Source organism: Furipterus horrens, unplaced genomic scaffold (assembly GCF_987537825.1).
Source record: "Furipterus horrens unplaced genomic scaffold, mFurHor1.1.pri manual_scaffold_3, whole genome shotgun sequence".
Lineage (NCBI taxonomy): Eukaryota > Metazoa > Chordata > Mammalia > Chiroptera > Furipteridae > Furipterus > Furipterus horrens.
Window position 1 is genome coordinate 3,207,975 of NW_028327173.1, and position 20,529 is coordinate 3,228,503.

General features: G+C 61.3%; 1 protein-coding gene across 1 annotated transcript in view; it reads right to left on the reverse strand.

The window, feature by feature from the left end:
* Positions 1-20,529, reverse strand: part of PLEKHG5 (pleckstrin homology and RhoGEF domain containing G5) — a 34,598-nt gene that overhangs the window by 12,195 nt on the left and 1,874 nt on the right. The window contains exon 2 of the mRNA XM_090268510.1: positions 13,299-13,375. Within this exon, the coding sequence (XP_090124636.1) occupies positions 13,299-13,375 (77 nt within the window). The remainder of the gene's footprint in view (positions 1-13,298; positions 13,376-20,529) is intronic.

The following is a 20,529-nucleotide window of genomic DNA, read 5'->3' on the forward strand; positions in this document are numbered from 1 at the left end:
TGGCAGAAAGCCCCTCCAGGGGGACTTGTCTGAAGGGCCACGGGCGTGGCAGGCTGAGCGTCTGGGCAGGGACGCAGAGCGCTGTGTGACTTCTGTGTGCCCACCATGTCAGGTCTTCTGGGGACCTTGCTGTCCTTCGCAAAGTCCCTTTTTCTCTGTGTAATGAGTAAGTCGTCTGTGGGGTGACACTCTGAGCGACCCCATTCCCCAGCCACCCCACCGCCCGGGGCTTTAGCATTCCTTCGGGACCTCTGCCTGGGACAGCAGTTGCCGCGCCGACCGAACTGGGGACTTGCTCACTCTCCCATCCAGTTGGTGCCCCTTTTCTCCACACCAGACTTGGCATCCAACATCGGTGGCGTCTCTGACACTGCTCCTTCCTCAGTCCCCAGGACCCACCCTCAGCGGGTCCTCCTCGCACCGCCCACCCCCACCTGTGGACCCTTCTCACCTTCGCCTACATCCTCCCTCCAGAGACACGGCTGGTCTCACGCCTGGAAACACCTTCCCCGCGCGGAGAGCTCCCCGAGTCAAATCTCCAGGCAGCACCTCGACCAGAGTGCAGACCAAGCCCCTCCGCTCGCCCCTGGATTCTAACGAGCATCCTGAGCTTAAAACGTCCGCACGTGGACGCTCAGTTTCTCCAGGCAGCGCCCCCCCCCCCATCAGCCCAGCGCCTTCTAGTTGTGTGTTAAGGGCTGACTGTGTCCCACAAAAAAGGCAGGGCTAGTCCTGACCCCCGGAGCCTCCAAATGTGACCTGACTTGGAAACAGGGTCACTGCAGATGTAATGAGTTGCGATGGGACCACAGTGGAATCTGTAATCACAGAGTACAGACCATGGAGTCATCATGACTAGTGTCCTAGTAAGAAGAGACAGAGACACGGAGACATGGGGAGAAGACCATGTGACAGCAGAGGCAGCAGTGGGGGTGACGCACCTACAAGCCGAGGAGCCCCTGGGCCTCTGGGAGCTGGAAGAGGCAGGAAGGGTCCCCTCCTACAGCGCTCAGAAGGCGCACCGCTCAGCACACGCCCAGCGCTCAGACCTCCGGCCTCCAGAACCCGGAGAAAAAGCCTGTTGCTCTAAAGCCACTCAGTTGGTGTCAGTTTGTCACGGCAGCCCCGGGGAACTAATATATCGGGACAAAAACCTTGGGGTCGCCTTTGATCTTTGTTACACCCCCACCCAGTCAGTCTGAAAATTCTCCACCTTTAATCGCTGTAGCTTCAACCTGTCCGGGCCACGTTCTCCAGCCCCCTTCCCTCTCAGCTGCATTTCAACAACGGCCTCCTAACCCTGTCCCTGTTTCCACCCCCACCCTCCAGTCTGTTCCCCATGAGACCGGAGTGGGCCCTGTTCAAACAGGAGGCTCACGTACCTACTCAAGACCCTGCAGGGCTCTCTCTGTCCCTCGAGTGTGCGGACGTGGAGGCCCCGTCCTGCACTGCCATCCGGGCTCACTCTGATCCTCAACCGACACGTTAGTTGGGCACACTCCCACCTCCGAGCCTCGGCTCTGCCAGTCAGTCTCTCAGCCTGAAATGCTTTCCCCCGATTCTGAAATGGCCAGCTCCCTCCCATTCTGCAGATCCGTTCGCCAAAGCCACCTTCTCGCCCTTTCCAAGTTACAACTCCTCCAAGCCCTGTCCCTCTGAGTCCTCCCTCTCCTTGGTGCTCCCCAGCATCTAATCCCTGCGTGGTCCACCCCAACACCCCCGTACCTTGTACACCCCACCAAGACACCACACATTGCCCTATCTGCAGCCCTGCCCACTGTACGGACTCTTGTTTATTGTTAGGGCGATGGAGGGTCGCTGAAGAGGTTTGGGCTGGCGGGGGACCCGATCAGTAATTTTCCAGATGACAGACAGGGTGAGGACAGCCTGGACAACAGAGACCATGGCCAAAGGGGGGCAGCTGGAAAGGTCTGACCCACACTTACGATGTGGTCATCTGTGTGCCTGCGGCTGCAGTAGGGGTTCCTCATCCCAGGAAGTAGGGGCTCTGATTGTCCCTGTTTTACAGAAAAGAACAGCAAAGCTCAGAGAGGTTAAGTAGCTTGTCTAAGGTCACACAGCCTGTGTAGCTCTAGATGGCAGATTTTTACCACATTCACACCATCTCTTGGGGGCCTGAGAACAGAGTGTGGAGTGGGAGAGGCTCAGGTTAGCGTTAGGGTCTCGGGTCAGCCCGGGGCTATGGAGGAAACAGGAAATCAGCGGTAGTTTGATGTTCCCTGCGTTGGCTCCTGCGTGCCTGCTCTCCTCTGTCAGACAGGAAAGTGGCAGACTGAGGAGACACTGGGCCTGGACAGGAAGCTGCAGACATTATGGCCCAGACCCCCCATGGCAGCCTGAGCACCAGGCGCCCCCACTTCCACTCCCTTTTCAAGTGGTCTCTGCGGGGTTCTCAGGCTTGAGACAGGGCTGAGGGGCTCTCTTCAATTGCAGCAGCTAGTTCAGCTACTTCATCTACAGAAAGTGTGAAAACCACCATCCTCAGCCTCAACTCCGCTTGCCCCCCCTTGAGGTCTGCAGGGCGCACCGACAGAGGGTCTAGCTTTGCAGCTTCTTGGACCCCCCACGCCAACTGCAAGCACCTTCTCTTGACAGTGAATCTGGGGGAGGCCCCTGCCCTATGTCAGCCCTTTTCTCCAGCAGCCCACTGTCAGCCAGCTCTGAAAACCCTCTTGCCCTCTGAGCCCAGCCTGGCAGCCAGCCCGGCAGAGGTGCCCCACCCCCACCCCAGCCCTCTCCAGCCCTCCTGAGACTTCCCCAGCAGCTGCCTTTGCCGTGCCAGGCTTGGCACCGGGCAGTGGGGCTGCAGACCAACCAGTCACCCAGGCCCTGGCCTCACAGTGGGTGGGGGGTGACATGGTAGGAGCCACGCCAGGCTGCAGGGGACCCTTCCAGTCCAAGTCCCTGGTTCTGCACCACAATCTTGTTTTTATACCAATCCAACATAGAGATGGCAGGTTTCACACAAAGATTCACTCCTTATGGAAGATTCAGAATTCATCAAGTATTTATTGAGCACCTATTATGTACCCACCCTGTGGAGGCACCGGGCTCTTTGGGGAGATTCGGGGAGACATTTCCCAGCACAGTGGTGGCTTTGGTGCCACCACTGCCACAGTGCCTCCCCCTCCCACGACTGTTACTAATAATAATACTGCTGCTACTAATCCTGATGGACCCAGGGCCCAGCCCACCCACCTCCTCTGCCTCCATCCTCCCTGCAGCCCCGAGACTCAGGGATACCCAGGGACACGCGAGGTTCAGTCTCAGGACCCTCATTTAATCCAGCAGGTCCCGTTGACGCTGGAGTTCCCAGAACCCCCAGGGAGAATCACAAGCCCCACTGCACCGTCTGCTCCGCCACCCCTTCTCCCATCTCCCTGGCCAAACCGCAGGGTCTCCTACCGCCCGCTCCAGGGGCAGGGGTCTCCCTGGCACCAAAGTGAGGCAACCCCCTTCCTTTCTCAGACCCAGGTGTCTACTGCCCTCCTTGCCGCTGCCGACCAATCCCACTCTCTGAGGGCAGTGGGGGAGGGGCAGCAGGGGTCCTTGAATCAAAGTTCCCAGGATTCAATCCAGAGTGGAGAACCCACGGATGGTACAGCCAGGTCACAGGTCACACTGTGTCTCAAACGGCAGCGAACGGACCAGAACTTTACAAATACAAAGGGACCCTTTGAGAAGCATGGTCAAGCCCTGCCCCATAGGAATGGGGCACCGGAAGTGGCATCCCCACTCACCCGAGGGCGGGGTCCAGCGGCAGGAGTAGGAGGGGTGTACCGGGGCCGGGGCCCAGGAATGAACGGGGAGGGTTGGCCCAGGGCCGGGCCTGGGACCCACAGGTGTGTCGGGACGCAGCCCCAGACACAAAAGACCAGGGTGGGAGATCCACCTCCTCGGTGGCAGGGTGGGGACACATTATCTCAGGGCCCCAGTCTCCCACGGTGGGCGCCCAGCCGCCGCGTGCCCCATTCCCGCCCCGACTCCCCGCGTCCCATACCTGGCCTTCCTGATCGCAGGCGTGACCCCCCGCCCAGTAGGGCGCAGAGTCCCGGGAGGGCACCCCAGGACTGGGCCTGGAGGCCGCGCAGTGCCGGGAGACGCCGGGACCCGTCCCCATGGCGGCCGGAGGAAGCGGCGGTTTGCGCCGCCCGGACAAAGCAGGGAGCCCCGCTTCCTGCCATTGTGTGGCCGCACCCGCGGCTGCTGAGCGCGGGGACCCCGGCGGGGAGGGGGCAGAAGGGGGGGCGGTAAGACCCGCCCCGCTCGCGGGGTCCCGGCCCCGCCTCCGCCAGCCCCGGGCCTCCGCGCTGACCCCAGCCCCGACCCTGGCCCCAAGGTCCCCGGCTCAGTGTCCCTCTTGGACCTGCTCCTCCCGGGGAATCTCCCTGAACGCTTGTGGCAGAAGAGAGGGGACAGGGACACATTCCCTTTCGGTGCCCAGACCCCGCTCCCCGTCCAGGCCCGGACACCCCTCTCCGCTCTGACCTCCAACTTCCCAGCCACACATCCGGCGCTCAGAGGTCCTCCTGAGCGTCATCTAGCGGCCCGCGCAGCCAAGAGACCCCCCCTGGCAGCCCGAGGCGGCCCCCGCTCCCAGCGCCCAGGCCGGCGCCGGAGGCACAGCAGCGCACGCCCGGCAACCACAGGCGGAGGCGGCGGTGAGCCGGAGAAAGGCGGAGGCACTCCTTTGGGAGCCCCAGGAGTGGGGTGAGCCGGGTCAGGAAAGCCCTGCAGCTCAACCTGCTGTCCCCGAGGTCCCTGCTGCTCCCTCTGGGTGCGTGCGCGTGCCCCACCGCCAGAGGGCCCCCTAGGATGGGGTGTGGCGCTGGGGTCCCCAATGTAGCAGCGCGTCAAAGCTCTTTTACACTCCTTCCCATTGGGTGGGGGATGAAGCGACATAAAAGTCCACAGGCAGGGCTGGAATAGAGGCTCCTGACTCTGGGGTTCTGGGACGGCCTCCTTGGGACACACCTCAGCACCCATGGAGTGAGGGGAGCAGGCTGTCGTGCACCCACCCACCCCTTAGACAGCTCCTGCTCAGTCCGGTTCCACCAGGAAGGAAGATGAAGAGGGCAGCGGCTTGTTAGGGGCCGGGAGGTTCCAAGCGCGGCCCCAGCCACTCCCAGCGCCTGACTCACTGTCCTACCACAGACAGGTCTTTGGAAAATTAAAGCCTGATCATGGCACCTCCCCCCTCGCCCGTCCCCTTAAAACTCTCCAGTGGCTTAGAATAAAACCGCAACACAGCCTGGCTCCTACCTCCCCTCCTGGCGAGTCCCGCAGGGTGGTCCGCCATGCTGGCCTCCTTCCTCCCTGCAACTTGCGCTGCTCAGCGCCTGCTCGTCTGTGTCCTCTGGAACACCATGTGCCCTGATCTTCCAATGGCTGGCACTGCGCCCCAACTTCAATGCCACCTCCCCAGAGGCCTTCGCTCTCCTCTGAAAATAAATAGCCCCTCACCCTCCCACTCTCAAGCCTCTTAAATTGGATTTCCCCTCCTGAGTATTTATTAGCACCTGAAGTTAGTTTCCATCTTTGATCACTTTTTGATGATCACTTCTCCTGCTACAACACCCCCTCCGGGGGTCAGGGGCCCTGGCTGCCGGCCCCACGCTGCACCCTCAACACTTAGTCCTGGCACCCCGCAGGTACTCAACTCAGTGTAGACTCGATGAGGACTGGGTGAAGAAGGCAGAGGGGGGCTCTTCATGCCAGAGACGGCCACTGGGGCAGCGAAGGTCTCAGCAGGGACGTCCCTTCCTGCTGCCAGTGGTCAGCCAAGCCTTCCCCATGGCCTGGCCACAGGCTCTCCCCTTCCTCCTGGTCTCCAGGACCTCGGCCGGCTGACGTGGGCAGGTCAGGTTCCACATCAAAGCCTGGTGGTCCTGCTCAGGCCCCCTGCCCCTGCTGCTACCACGGGCCAACAGCTGAGCCCTCCCAAGTGCAAGGCCAGTGCCAGGAGTCTGGGGCAGCAAATCCTGTTCACTCTTCTCCAAGCTCTGAGGGAGGAGATACCTACCGTTACTATCCCCACTTAACAGGCAAAGAAACTGAGTGACTTGCCCCAAAGCCACCAGCTGCTAAGTGGGAAAACAAATGCCTGGGCTTTGGACCCCTCTCCATGTCTCGGGCATGTCTAAGTGGTGGTTTGGGCAGCAGTGCCTTGGGGTGCACCCTCTTGGGGACAAGGCAGGTCCCAAAGCCAGCATAGGGGAGCCCATCGGCCTGGGGTAACCAGGTCAGATCAGATGAAGACCAGACCACCAGGGCTGGGCTGGGGCCGGGCACTGGGAGTCACCCGGGTGAGCAGGCCCTGGCCATCCCTGAGTCATGCCCCTGCCTGGTCCTCCAGTCAGAGTAGGGGCTCCTCCTAGAGGGCCAGGGCCTGCCGCCCCAGGGCCAAGAGAGCAGGGTTAAGGAGCCTACAGAGTTGAGGAGGAAAGGAGGCCCCCCACCCTGCCCTGCACCAGGAGAGGGAGAAGCCTGCCCTCTGCAGATTCCTGGTTCCCACCTCCTCTCTAGGAAACAGAGCTAAAATAGTCCATGCCCTACAGCAGGCCCAAAAGATCCCAGCCTCTGACTCGCTGGGGAGGGGGCCCCTCCCCAGCCCAGCCCAGCCCCAGCTCCAGGCTCATGAGTCAGGACCGGCTTGTTGAAACTGATACTCAGAAACCAGATGCTGGGGCTGATGAATAATGGAGTCTCGAAGGCAGGAGCCCCCTCTCACTCCTTCCCAGCACCAGATCCCCAGCCTCAGAAAAAGAAAGGCCTGTGGGCATCCCCACCCCCACAACGGGTGGGGTCCCTCCTGGTCTGCAGGTATGGAGCAAGGTCTGGGGCCAGCTCTGCACTCTGCGCAGCACATGAGCCTGGAATCAGGAGCTGGGGCTCCATGGCTGGAGGGAGACCCCTACCCAAGGGCTCCCACCTGGGCTACACTCCCCTGGGAGCCACACGGCCCCAGGCCCCATCTAGCACCTTGGAAATCCAGGGGTGGAGGCTGCACACGTGGGCAGGTCAGCCAGGGCCGGGCCGGTTCTGCCAGGCTGCTCGCCTTAAGTCCCAGTTCCTCCCTTCCCCGCAGCCTCACCCCTCGCCCTTCGGGTTCTGGGGCCCACCTGGAGGCAGGGCCTGCCCTAAAGCCCTGCCCTGAGCTGGGAAGATGGCAGGGGTTTAGGGAGCCTGCCCACAGGCCAGGCCTACTGCACAGTGACACCCCTTCCTTCCCAGAGAGCAGTCTGGCTGGGACCCAGAGCGAGGGAGCAGGGCAGAGGCCGTGGTCCCTGAACCTCACCTCCTGCCCTGTCCCCCCGCACAAATGTGCCTAACCCTGGAGCCTACGACCCTAGCATCGCAGCTGGCGCCTCTTCCTGGCACCAGAGAAAAGGCTCCTCGGGAGAGAATGGGGGCGGGGGGAGCAGGGCTCGAGCCTGGGCTGCTGAAGAACTGCACCTGGGGCCCCCCTAACCCTGCCCGTACCAGTCTGTGCAAAGAGGGCACTGGCCGGTTCTCTAGAATTTTCTGTCTAGGGATGGCTGCTGGGTCCTAATGTGTGCCTGGACCCTGGCCAAGGGGCAGAGGAACAGTGAAATCCGCCTAGAACCCCCCCCCCCCCAAATCTAGGGAGAGTTACTGGGGACTATGCAGGGCGCACGGACGATCGAGGCTGGCTGGCCTCTCCCGAGTTCACCGACCCTCTCTCCCTCTCCCCTCCCGTCTTCTCCGAGCCCCGCCCCCGCGCCCCCAGCCCCGCCCCCAGCCCCGCCCCCAGCCCCGCCCGCCACCCCACTGCCTGGAGCGCACTCTCGCGCGCCCCCTGCCGGCCTCTAGAGGACTTCCTGCCCGGGACCAACTCAAGACGCCCAAAAGGGGCCGGGTTCGCGGAGCCTCCGACCCACCCGGAGCCAAGGCCCCTCCAGGCAACAAACCTCATACCCAGGCTGGGGCTCCCCAGGCTCTTCGCGGCCCTATCTCGGAGCCGATTATCCCCTAGAATCACTGGGCGGGGCCAGGGGCTTGGGTCCATTCCACACTCAAGAGGTAGAGCCAGTGGCGCCCATCATACCCACCTGCGGGGCTGGGACTCCGTGGGACTTTCCACTCCGGGTTCTGTCCATTAAGTTAGGGGGAGTCTTGGTGCACGGAACCACCCCCGTCCGGACCCCGGCTCCCCGGTGATACTCACCTAAGGACATGGGTCTCCTTCCCGGGACCTCGGACCGAGACTGTCAACACCCCGGGGGGCGCGTAGGGCTCGGGGGACCGGAGCGGCGGGGCCGGGCGGGCTCGATCCGCGTGGCTGGGGGCGCCGGCCGTAGGGGAATTACGGTAGGCCGGCGCGGGCGCTACCACCTGGGCGGGCCGGGACGTACCAACGGCCGCCCAGCTGGGATGGGGGGAGTGCCGGGATCCCGGGAAGGGCCCGGCGGCCGACAGGGCGGCCCCGGCGGTGGCTGGAAGCCCGGCGGGCGCTCGGGGGGTAATCTAGGGTCCGGGCTACGGGGAGGGGTGAAAAGGCGGTTGTCACTGTCCCCGAGGGGGCTGGCCCTTTACAGATGTCCAGAAAGTTTAAAGCCCCTAGTCTTTAAAGTGGGCTTGAAGACAGAAGCTCCCCGGCCCTCGGGGAAGCCCCGCGGCAGGAAGCTGCCCTGCCCGGCAGGAGGGGCCCGGGGATCCAGACGGAGGGACCCGCAGGCTGAGCCCACCCTGGGAATCGCCCCAAGCCAGGCTCGCTTCCTCTCCACTATAAATGGCTGGATTCTGAACTGCGCCTCTGTGGCGCCTGCGAAACCCGCCTGCCTGTCTCTGCGCCCCCCTCATTTTTCCTGGCTCACACGCGGCATGGCTGGAAAAGGGGGCCATTCCGCCCTTTGCTGGTCCCCAACTTTCCTCTCCCCTAGGAACTGGGGGTGCAGGGAGTGTATGGGGATACAGGACACGGCCGAGGAGGCAGGCAGCCTTGCCTCACCTACACCACCCCTTTCCCTTGAGGTGGGTGCAGTGACCTCGGCCACCCTAGGGAAGACCTTGGGCCAGAGACCCAGGGAGCCTCAGTTCAGGCCCACCTGCACTTTCTCAATCAGAGACCACACCCCTCAGGCCTGGAGCCCCCTCCTAGCAGGTGCTACCCTCCTTGGGGCTGGATCCACACCAGAGCAACATACCTTGGCCAGGTCGTCTGTCTCTGCCTCTTGGGCCAGCTGCCCAGGCCTTCACCTGCTCCCCTCGGCCCCCAACTCCTAAATTACTTAGCCAAAGCCCAAGAGCTCCACTAGCATTGCTTCTCTGGGCCTGCCCCTTTCTCCAGGTGCAGACTGGACTGCCCACCACCTGTCTACAGCTGTCCTGCATCTAAAAGGACCAGTTGCCTCCAGAAAACCCCGGAACCTGGCCATTCTCAAGAGGACCCTGGCATCCCACCTCTTATCCCCAAGAGCATTGCCCGGGAAAATAGGTGACTCCCTCTCCCATTATTCACTGCATCCTGCCCATTCTTCCTCCACTGGGATCTCAGATCCACCCCTTCCGCTGACCCATGTCCACATGTCCACTGGTCTTCATCTGGCCACCCCTCCCCGTGACACACAGATACACCCTCATCCCTGCCACCTCACAGCCCATTGTTAAGCTGGGAGGCAACTCTGAAGTCAGCAAATCCAACTTCCACTCTCTCTGCTTGAATACTTCTAGGCACGGGGTGCTCACTACCTGTCTACATCGGGGAATGGCTTCAGTTGTTGCAAACTGTCGCCTACACTGAACCCATATTCATCTCTCTGCCACCCTTTTGGAGCCTTTCCTCCAGACAGTTCCTCCTTGAGGACAGACAGACCTGGCTTGACTTGCCCTGGCTAGTCACTTCACCTCCTGCTTTTCAGTGTGTCTCCTAAATTGAGATGAGGTGGTCCCTACGGCAAAGTGGAGGTACAAGGACAAACTGAGGTCCCCGTGGTGAAGCCTGGCTAAGTAAATGGTGGCTGCTGGACCATTACCTTTGTTTGAGGATGATGCCCTGAGGGGGTCAGTCTCTAGGACAAACACCCCTAAACCTTCTGTCTCCTCAAATGTGGTAGTCCAGTGTCCCCAGGGCCAGTGTCATCCACATCTCCTTGTGACCTGGGGCCCTTCAACAGACTTTGACCAAAGAGTCCAGCTCAAGAGAGCCAGACCCCATCTGGCTGGCAGTTTCCTTGCGGAAACACCCATCACATCATCACTGGCCCCCCATCTCCCCACTTTCCCAGTGAACAGGACAGATGTACCATAACCACGTGTCCACTGGGTGGGGCTGGCTGGGGTGTGGGATGGAACCCTGGGTGGTCTCAGGTCTTAGGGAGGGGAAGGAAGGTAACCCTGAAGCCTGGGGGCTTCTCCCCCCACCCCGTGGTGGGTGAACACGGGGTCAGAGCTGGCACTCCCTTGAACACCTGCAGCGTGGCATACTCCGTGCCAAGCCCCCTCCACACGCAAGCCTCCTTTAATCCTCATCACAACTCATCTGGAAACTGAGGCTCAGTGAGGGGCAGAGCACTTGCCCGGCTGGGGTCGTGCAGCTGCCGCTGGGTGCGCTTTGACTTGGGACTCACAGGTGTGGGCTACTCTACACATCTCCATTTTGGGGCCTCCTAGGCCAGGGGTCCCCAACCCCTGGGCTGCAGACCGGTACTGGTCCGTGGCCTGCTGGTAACCAGGCTGCACAATCGTTACGGCCTGAGCTCCGCCTCCAGTCTCACTCCCACCTACCTCCCCCCCACCCCCACCCCCACCCCGCACAGTGGAAAAACTGTCTTCCAGGAAACCAGTACCTGCTGCCAAAAAGGTTGGGGACTGCTGTCCTAGGCAGACGGTGCCGGCTCCTCACCTGACATCAAGGTGCTCCTCCTCATCCAGCTCTGTCTCCCTCTCCCCACCCCCAGGCCATGCTCAACCCTTACAACCCCAACATTGGTCCCTGCTCGCTCAGCTCTCCTCCATCTATCTCAATACCTCCTCATTCCTCAGGATGCCAACAGCCTCCTCCAGGAAGCCCATCCTGGTTACTTCCTGCCCCCAGAGTGAACTCCAGGGGAAGGAAGTAGGGGTGGGGCAGCTGATTCATCTCAGAAACCTCAGGACCCAGGAGTGGTTCAAACAAAACCTCCAGGGTGGGCCCAGAAGCAGAAGGGTCAGCCTTGTGGAAAGATGGTCCTGCCCTCAGGATGTCAGCTCCTGGAGGCAGGACCTTTTGTTTCCTGGACACCTCCAGGTTCTAGAACTGGGCCCACATGGCAGACGCTTCAAGCTGATTTGGTGCATGAATGATGTCATCTCCTTCAAAAGGCTTCTGTGTCCAGCCCACCGTTCCTAGATCAGCTGGAGAGGAGACAAGAGCGAGGCTCTTACCTCACTCCAGGCCAAGCGCTGTCAGTCAGGCTGCGTGACATGGGCAAGTTCTTTCACCTCTCTGAGCCTCAGTCTCCTTACATGTCATGTGGGAATAATAATGCTTTTCTCCTGAGGTTCTCACAAGGGCTCAGTGAGAACCCAACACCCCACCAGGCACATAAACATGGTGGCACTCACCTCCTCTCACCCTCTCCTCCAGCCACCTCATCCCTGGGCAAGACCTGCCTTTGTGCTCCTGCCTGGAGCAATTTCCCCTTCCTGCTTGCCTAGTGATGGTTTTAGTTCCACTAGAGGCCACCTCCTCCAGGATGTCCTCCCTGACTAGCCCTCCTCCCTCTGATCACTCAGGTCTCTGAAGTGAGTCTGTGCCATTTGTCTGAAGTGGCTCCCACCAGTGACAGGGCTTGGGCTCTCCCCCTGTGGGCTGGGAAGAAGTTAGGACCTGCAGACTGCAGAGGACCCACACTTGCTTGAAAACCAGTTCTCATTCACAGGCCTCTCCTCTGCATAGTCTGGACCCTCCCACCCCCACTGCTGCCTGCAGCAGCTTGAGGACCTGCCCCCAAAGCAGCTGCCCACGACACGGCTGTGCAGGCCCATGGCAGGCGGTACAGTGGGGGTAATGAAACCAATGTGTTACCAGGAGCCCCCATCTGGGGGAGGGGCAACAAGGCAACACCAAAGCCTCAATGCTAGGCACCATCCATGCCAGCAGATTGTCTCTGAATCACAGACACCGCCCTTGCCTGGTGACCACGGCAACTGGAAGCCTCCCCCTCGTCTCCCCACCCCCAGAACAGCCCTCCACGTTTCTTCTAACTGTCACTGCTAAATGTGGTCATCCTGCGTGGAATGTATGCTAGTGTGTCCGGGTGGAGGAGGGTGGTAGGGGAATCTGGGGCGGGGGGGATTTTAAATTTCCTGCAGCTGGTAGAACCGAGCTACACCGGGGTTAGGAACACAGGCTCTGGCATTACCCAGATCTCAGCTCTACCACATCCTAGCAACGTGTCCCTGGGTGAGCCATTATCTCTCTGAGCCTCCGTTTCCCCATCTGTAAATGGGAATAATGACAGGACAAATCTCAGGAGGCCTGAAGGAAGTGACACTGAGTCCTCAGAGCCTGAGACACAGTAATTTGTGGCTGTAATTACTATTACACTCAGATGTGTGCTGGGAGGAGTCCAAACCCTGGCTTGGTCCCTCTTCAGCTGCAGAGTCTCAGCCAAGTCACAGGACCTCTCTGAACTGTGGTATCTTCATCAGAAAAACGGGGCCATGATGTCTTCCCAGCAGAGCTCCCACAGATGGCCCAGAAGGCCCAGAAGGCGTGTGGCACAGTGCCCAGCACGTCACAGGCAGAAGTGCTGCATCCTGCCCATCATTATCCCTCTTGTTCTGCCTCATCCCCGGCTCCCGGGCCCTGGCACTCCGGGACCAGTTTGTCAGCCCCAGGGCCACAGTCAGTGTCCCCAAGTTCCAAAGTGTCCCTGACCCATGCCCAGGCAACAGGGTGGCCTGGTGTCACAGGAAGAGTGCCAGCTGGACCGGAACAGAACCTTGGGGAGGCCCTTCCCCCCGCGCAGTCTCAGCTTCCTCATCCGTGACATGGGGTCACAGCTCCTGTCACCTGGGGGCTGCTGCAAGGGCTGCCATGCAGAAAAGGGCTGCGGGGCACCCCAGTTGCTGTTGCCCCTGCTCTTCCAGTCCTCCCACGCCGCTGCTCTGGAGCCAGCCACCCGGTGTCCCTATCCACCCGCGAGCCCCGATGGCACTGTGGCTGAACCAGCTGCACCCTCGCCGGGGTCGCTTGGATGTCCGTGCCTGGACAGAAAGCCCCGCCCCGCTGCGCCCAGCAGCCCCCGGCCCCCGGCCCCCCAGCTGCCTACCTTGGCCGCCCGCCCCTTGTCCATGCAGTCCGGGTTCTGACAGCGCAGGCCCTTCTCCTCAGCCAGGCCCCTGGCGTCTGCAGGGGAGACGAGCAGAAGGTTATCAGTCGGGTGGGGCCAGGGAAGGGTGCGCCCCAGGCAGGGCCACCCAGGCTCCCCCAGGGCCCCGGCAGCCTCCCCACCGGAGGATGGGTGGGGCTGTCTCCTCAAACCTCCCTTCAAAGGAGGTCAGTGTTCCTTTCTCCTTTAAATGCCCACTTATCTGCACGGCAATCTGTGTGCGGAGCCCTTTTCTTGTTGCTGTTCCCCAGGGAAATCGTCCAGATTCCACGGGGAGAAATGGCTTTGGAAATAAGCTGCTCCCTCCCTCCGTCCCCCAAGGATGGGAGGGGGGGCGGCTCAGTGGCCTTGCGGGGCCCCTGACTTCCTGGAGGTTCCCTGAAGGCCTTCTGCGGGCAGGGGGGCTCCAGGACCCCTCCCTACCCCTGCCCTCCACAGCACTCCCTGTGCGGACGCCCTGCAAAGGCCCAGGTGGTCCCCCTTATCCGCTGTCCATCTTTGACCCAGAATCGGGCCCCTCCAAGCTGCCTCTCTTCCGAGCGGCGGGGGTGCAACAGCAGAGGGGGCAGAGCAGGGGCAGAGAGGCTGCCCGGCCCGCCAGCTTGCAGGGCCAGGGGGAGGGGTGCTGCTGACGCGGGCCCCAACATGGGGGGCAGAGTTTGGACCCCCGCAGCCCTGGTTCCGAGGCCGGCGTCCACCACCCACCCCGGGCGGGCTTTCCCCGGGGGGGGGATGCGGACCGAGCGCCCCCGCCGCGGCAGCCCCTGCCCGCCCGCCGCTTCCCCGAGCTGGCACGGAAGCGGCGGGGCCCGTGGGCCTGCGCGGCGGGGCACGGCCAGGGGCCCCGCACTCACCCATGGAGGACGCGCCGGGCGGCTGGGGACGCGGGCCGGCCTCGGGGAGCGCGGCGGCGGCGGGGGCGGGCGGGGGCGCGCGGAGAGGCCGGAGCGCCACGGCCGCGGGACCCTCGGCGGCGGGAGGCGGGGCGGGGCAGGTGGGCGGCGGGAGGAGCCCGCCGGGTGGCCCCGCCTGCGGGGGGCCGGACTCCGCGGCCCGCGCCCGCCCCGCCCTCACCCCCCGCGGGGCGTGTGCTGGGAGCGCGCGGCGCCGGCCACCCCGACCCCCGCTTTGGAAAGTCTCAGGTGTGTCCGAAGGCCGTCGCCCCCCGCCCCCCAGCCACCTCCGGTGGAGACAGACACCTCTGTTTTGATGTGGTAGGAGACATTTTCTCCACCTCCGGGAAAGTGAGGATAAAGTCACGTCAAAGGACTTCGCTACTTCTCCTGGTCCACAGGGTACCATCTAAGTGGAAATGGAGGTCAGGGCAGCTCTCTGCGCCCTCATCTCCACCCACCCCCACGACAGCACCCCACCCCCATTTACTTTTAAATAATTTTTATTGATTGATTCTTTAAGAATATTTTTAAATTTATTTTTAGAGAGAGGGGAAGGGAGGGAGAAAGAGAGGAAGAGAAACATCAATGTGTGGTTGCCTCTTGCGCACCCCTAGCTGGGGACCTGGCCAGCAACTCATACATGTGCCCTGACTGGGAATTGAACCTGTGACCTTTCAGTCCACAGGCCAGTGCTCAATCCACTGAGCCACACCAGCCAGGACTAATTGATTTGAGAGAGAAAATCCGTTTGTTGTTCCACTTATTTACTCATTCATTGGTTGCTTCTTGTATGTGCCCTGACTGAGGATCGAACCCGCAACCTTGGCGTATGGGAACACCGCTCTAACCAACTGAGCTACCCAGCCAGGGCGAGTGCCTCCCTCCCCTCCCCCATTTAGAAATGCTGTCAGGGGTGGGGTCAGGGCTCCATAAATGGGAGTGGGCTCGGTGGCTGCTGTTGTTTCACTGTGCGTAATCTCTGTGTTGGCATTTTTAACACCTCGTGGAAGTACAACTATGTACAGAAAAGTGCAACTGTCGTGAGTGCACAGCTCAGGAAACATTTTCCGCAAGGCAGCCGGAACCCAGATCACGAAGCAGGGCATCACCGTCCCTCCTGCCCAGGTCGCCCCGCCAGGGGCTCCCTCCCACTCCCCACAAGGGGACTGCTGTCCAGGCTTCTAACTGCATGGATTAGTTTTGCCTGGTCTTGTACTTTATGCAAATGGCACCACGAGACACTTGTCAGCATTTTAATGGTTACAAAACACTTCGCACTACAGAGACAGAGCCTCAGGGAGAAGAGACGGCCCAGACTCCTCCAAGGGACAGAGCCCCGGAGACCCCATTCCACGCAGGCCGACATGGCTGCCAGAGCTCTGGGTGGATGAGACCCAGGTAGGGAAGATCCAGTTTCCTGAGCCCCTCCCCCAAAGGCTTGGTGGCCCCCTTCCCCTCGGACGTCTCAGCCAGAGCAGGGTGCCTGCCTTCCTGCGTGTACCCTTACATGAGTGGGCGTGGGGACTCCAAGACACAGAACCCAGCCTCTGCCCTCAAGGACTTTCAGCAGAGGGAACTGAGGTGGGCCCCACATTTAGGCACTCTGGGTTCTCTCAGCAAGGGTCCCCTGAGGGTCTACCATGTGTCAAGCCCAGGGCTAGGCCCTGGGGACCCATTAGGCAGCCACCCTGGCAAGCCTTGGAGAGCTCTGTGTGGGGCCTGGCAGGCAGGGTGACCCTTCGGAGGGCAGCAGGTCTGCAGTGCAGTGGGGAGGGGACTCTTGGGGACAAGGCTGACTCAGGAGCGTCTGCACAGTGGGCTCCAAGGTGGCGAGAGGCTTGGGGGCTGAGAGGGAGCAAGGGCACAGTGTCCCTTGGGCAACCTGAGCAGCGTGACCCCGGGGGCTCCCTGAGATCTTCTTCCTGAGGACTCCTGGGCTGCCCTGCCTCACTCAGCACACAGAACCGCCACTCTGGTTTCCCTCTCACTGTGTCTCCTCCCTGGCCCTGGACGGGTGGCTCAGTTGGTTAGAGCAGCGGTCCCCAACCTTTTTGGCGCAGGGACCAGTTGTGTGGAAGACAATTTTTCCACGGATGGGGGTGGGGGGAGACAGCAGGTGGAGCTCAGGCAGGAATGTGAGTGACGCTTTGCTTGCTTGCCCACCACTCACCTGCTGCTATGCCGCCCCGTTCCGAGTGGGTACTGGTCCGCTGCCCGGGGGCTGGGGACCCCGGGATTAGAGCATTGTCCCTTTCAGGGCACATACAAGAAGCAACCAGTGATGCATCAATAAGTGGAAGCCAGCCCTGTGAGGACCCTGAAGGGTCCTGGGTCAGTGGTCTGCTGGCCCTGCCCCAGCCCTGCCTGCCCAAGGGTGGGTGATCGGGGGTCGGAGGGCAGAGTTCTTCTCCACCACCACTCCAGCAGCCCTCTCTGCCATCTGGGTCTCCATGGGGACCTGGGCCTCCATCAGCTTTGGGGGTGTTTCCCACTCACCCCGCCAGGGGCTTCTCCAACTCCGCCCGACAAGGTCTGGCACTCTTGACTCCGGGTCCCTGGGTTCTCGCAACTCTGGGTCTAGGGTCGAGTTCTTATGCCCTACGCCCCAAGACTTCTGGGTCCTGCCTGTAAATTCGGTGGGCTCCAGACTACCTCCTCCAGCATAGGATTCTGGAACTGCCTTCCCAGCTCTCTGGGCCCCGCCATGACGGGTCCTGGCCGCAGCAACCACAGGGTTGTTGGGTGGGTTCCGAAGTTCTTGCAGGCACTGGGGTTCTACCCGGCTGACCTCTCTGGCCTCTAACCCCTGGTTCCAGTTCCCTCAAGGTGCTCTGTCTGCTTTCTAGACCTCCCCGCCTCCAGACTGCTTGGTCCCAGCTCCCCTGCGATCTAGCTTCCTATGTACTCTGAGCTGAAGCATCAACCTCCTGGCGCCCATAGGTGAGCTTCCCAGAGACCCCAAACACAGGAAAATGGGTGAGGACCCTGGCAGCTCTCAGGGCCTCTGGGGACTGGGGATGTCTCAGGCATGGGGACAAGTCTTCCCCACCGCAGGCCTGCCATGAGCTCCCCTCTAGGCAAGCTGCCCATGTACAGCCCTGCTGAAAGGGTGGGCCTGGATAGGGGACGTGTGCTACCTCGTGATGGCAGAGCCAGGTGATTGGGTCTGAGCTGGCCACCTGGCTCAGCCCAGCCAATTAGATTCACTCTCTTGAGAACTTGAATAGAGACAGGCAACTCCTTCTGGGCCCTGGAGCCCTGAGATTATGGAAGGTCAGTCTGAGTGGCTACAAAGTCCGGTGATTGTTGGGGAGCAAAAATGAGGGGACCCACAGAAGCAGATGGTCAGTGGAGAGGGCCCTCAAGCAAAGAGGGCGGGAGACAGCAGCTCTGAGTCTGCCCTTCCGTCCCCCTGGGTCCCCGCCTCCTGTAGTACCGCAGGAGGAGCAGTCAACCTGAGTAGGTATCTGGCCACTCGCTTGTCCTTGACCAGACCCCAGGCAGACCTGCAACCCTGAACTTGCCTCTACCCCGCCTGTGCCCGAGGCTGTCTGGCTGGGTCTGAAGTAGCCCAGCTGTGGTCCCAGCTCCTCCAGCCCCCATTGCCCTGGGGAACGCCAGGCCCCCCACCAGGCAGACAAGCCCCTAGCCAGCTCGGCCCCCGCTCTCTATCTTAGTCACAGGGTGCCGCTTTGCCTCTCCCTCAACATGATCTCTACCACAACTGGCCAACAGGGCGTCTGGGCAGAAGCCGGCCTGCAGACATGTTTTCTTTGGCTGAGCGCAGCGCTTCAAAAGAATTTGAATCGGTTGCCAACTCTGAAAAGTCAGATTTCACATAAAAATCCAGATTTCTGGCTCCTCTGGACAAACCAGAGGAGCCTGGCAGCTCTGAACCCTTATTCGTGATGGCTCCAGTTTCCGAGCTGGGCCTGCCTTAGACGGGCACACACCCTTCCACACTCCACAGTCCCCACCGCTCCCTATCATCTCACACTTGCCCCCTCAGCAGGTTACTTCTTGCCTCTCCCCAGACAGAAATGAGCTTCTGGCAGGGGCCCAGGCCTGTCCAGTTCTGCTCCCTGCCCCCTGGCACACCCTCCACAGCATGGGCTACTGACATCCTGCCTGCTCTCCAGGGCCCAAGTCAAATGCAGAGAACTTCAGCAAGGCCTCTCTGTCTCAGCATATCCAGATTCCAGACGACACTCTCCCTCCTTGATCCCACTGTCCTGGAATGGACCTTTGAATGGACCCGCTCCTTTTGACCTGTCTTCCCCACCAGGTTGCTCTAGGAGCACTGCCGGTCCCCCAGTTCTGCCTGAGCTCACGCCCGCCAGGCCCTCTGCTTTCCGTACGTGGTCTCACCATCTGACCCCTGCAGCGTCCTCTAACCCCAAGTGGCAGCCACTGAGCACAGGACGTGAGGCTCGTCCGAACTGAGGGGGCCGGATGCACTCTGGGTTTTCAAGACTGAGCACAAAAAGAAAAAGAGAATGCAGGGTCTCGGGGATGACTGGGTCCACCGATCGCAGGTTGAAACGGTTGTGTTTGGACTGTATTGCGTTCAGTAAAAGAGATTGTTAAAATTAATTTTACTTTGCTTGTTTTAGTTTTAGTTCTTTTGCTACTAGAAAAAATTTAAATGACATGATGTAGCCCTGGCTGGTGAGGCTCAGTGGATTGGGTGCCGGCCTGAGGACCAAGGTTTGGTTCCCAGTTGGGGCACATGCCTGGGTTGTGGGCCAGGTCCCAGGAGGGGATGGGCAAGGGGTAACCAACCACACACTGATATTTCTCTCTCTCTCTTTCTCCCTCCCTTCCCCTCTCTCTGAAAATAAACAAATAAAATCTTTAAGAAAATAAGTAAATAAATAAATGACGCGACCTATTTTGATGACTAGATGAACCTGTCCATCGGCTGGCGCCGGTGCACACCGTGGTGAGACGGAGGTAAGCTCACCGCGCCATTTCACACAGGAGGAAACCGCGTCTCGGAGGGCTGAGCAACTTTCCCAAGGTCACGCAGCTACTAGGTGGTGAGACTGGGACAACAGCCCAGGCCCATGAGACTCCAAGTCTGCGCTCCTAACCATTAGGCACCACTGCCCCATGGTGCCCCCATCTGCCTGGCAGTTAGGTGCTTGGCACCCGTGAGTTTATCTCTCCATTGTCACGTAAGTGCCCCCTTTCCCTGCTGGCCCCAGGCTGACACAGTGTTTAAGAAACCACCCTTGTTGTAATTCCTCAGGGGACCCCCCCCAACCTGTGAGTCCCCCTCCAATGAACCCTTTTGACCCAAGAGGGCAGAGCTCCCTGCCTACTGTCTCCCAACTCCAGGCCTGGCCACAGAGGGGCTGCCGCGCCCAGGAAGCAGCTGTGTCCCTGAATGTCCCTCCCACGCCAGCCCAGCCCTCTGGGAGCGTCCGCAGGCCTGGGCAGCTGCCGAGGGCTGTGCGGGGGCTGTTCCCCGCACCAGGGTAGCCTGCAGAAGGGCAGGATTTGGCCCACCCCTGGCCAAAAGCCAGAAGGGCACATTCTGGGCAAACGCCACTGGTCCCAGGAACCATCTGCCAGCCCTGATCTGACACCCATCGGAGCATCACTGGGGGCCTGGGGAAGAAATGTAGCCCCCTTCCGGAAGCCCCATGGGGCAGCGTGGGGTCAGACTATCAAGTGGGGAGAAAGGAGCGTGGACCATGGCCTCTGACGCTGTCTCTGCCACAGACCAGAGCCATCTCTGCCATCTTCTCCTGAGTCCTGGAGACCCCACAGCCCTCAGGCTCCATGAGAAGAGGGGGGCGGACGCAGTCAGTGTTCCTTCCTGGGGCAGAGAAACTGTCCACACTGCTCCTGCCCCCGGGCATGGTGCCACTGACCACTTCCTCTGGCTGAGGCTGCTGCGGGCACCTGCCCCTGTGTCCACCACGGGTGGAACCGAGAGTGGCAGAGAGCGACCGGGAGCAGCGCTGCAGAAACGGGCTCAAGGCTCCGAGTGGGGCCAGCCCCGCTCTGGGCACGAGCCCTGCCCCCACCATGGGGCTGGGCTGGCACCGGGGCTCACCACCCACCCTGATGGGCCCCGGCCAGGGCCCGGCTGGCTGCAGAGGACAGAGCCCACACAGACAGCTGTGTGCCTCGATCCCCCCACCCCCGGGCGGCCTCAGCTCACCCCCGAGGTCTGCTCATGTGCCCTGAACCCACCCACCCATGGTGTGCTGGGGCCCCTCCCGCAACCGGGGTAGAGTGGGCACGGGCCACGTGGGTAAGCAGGG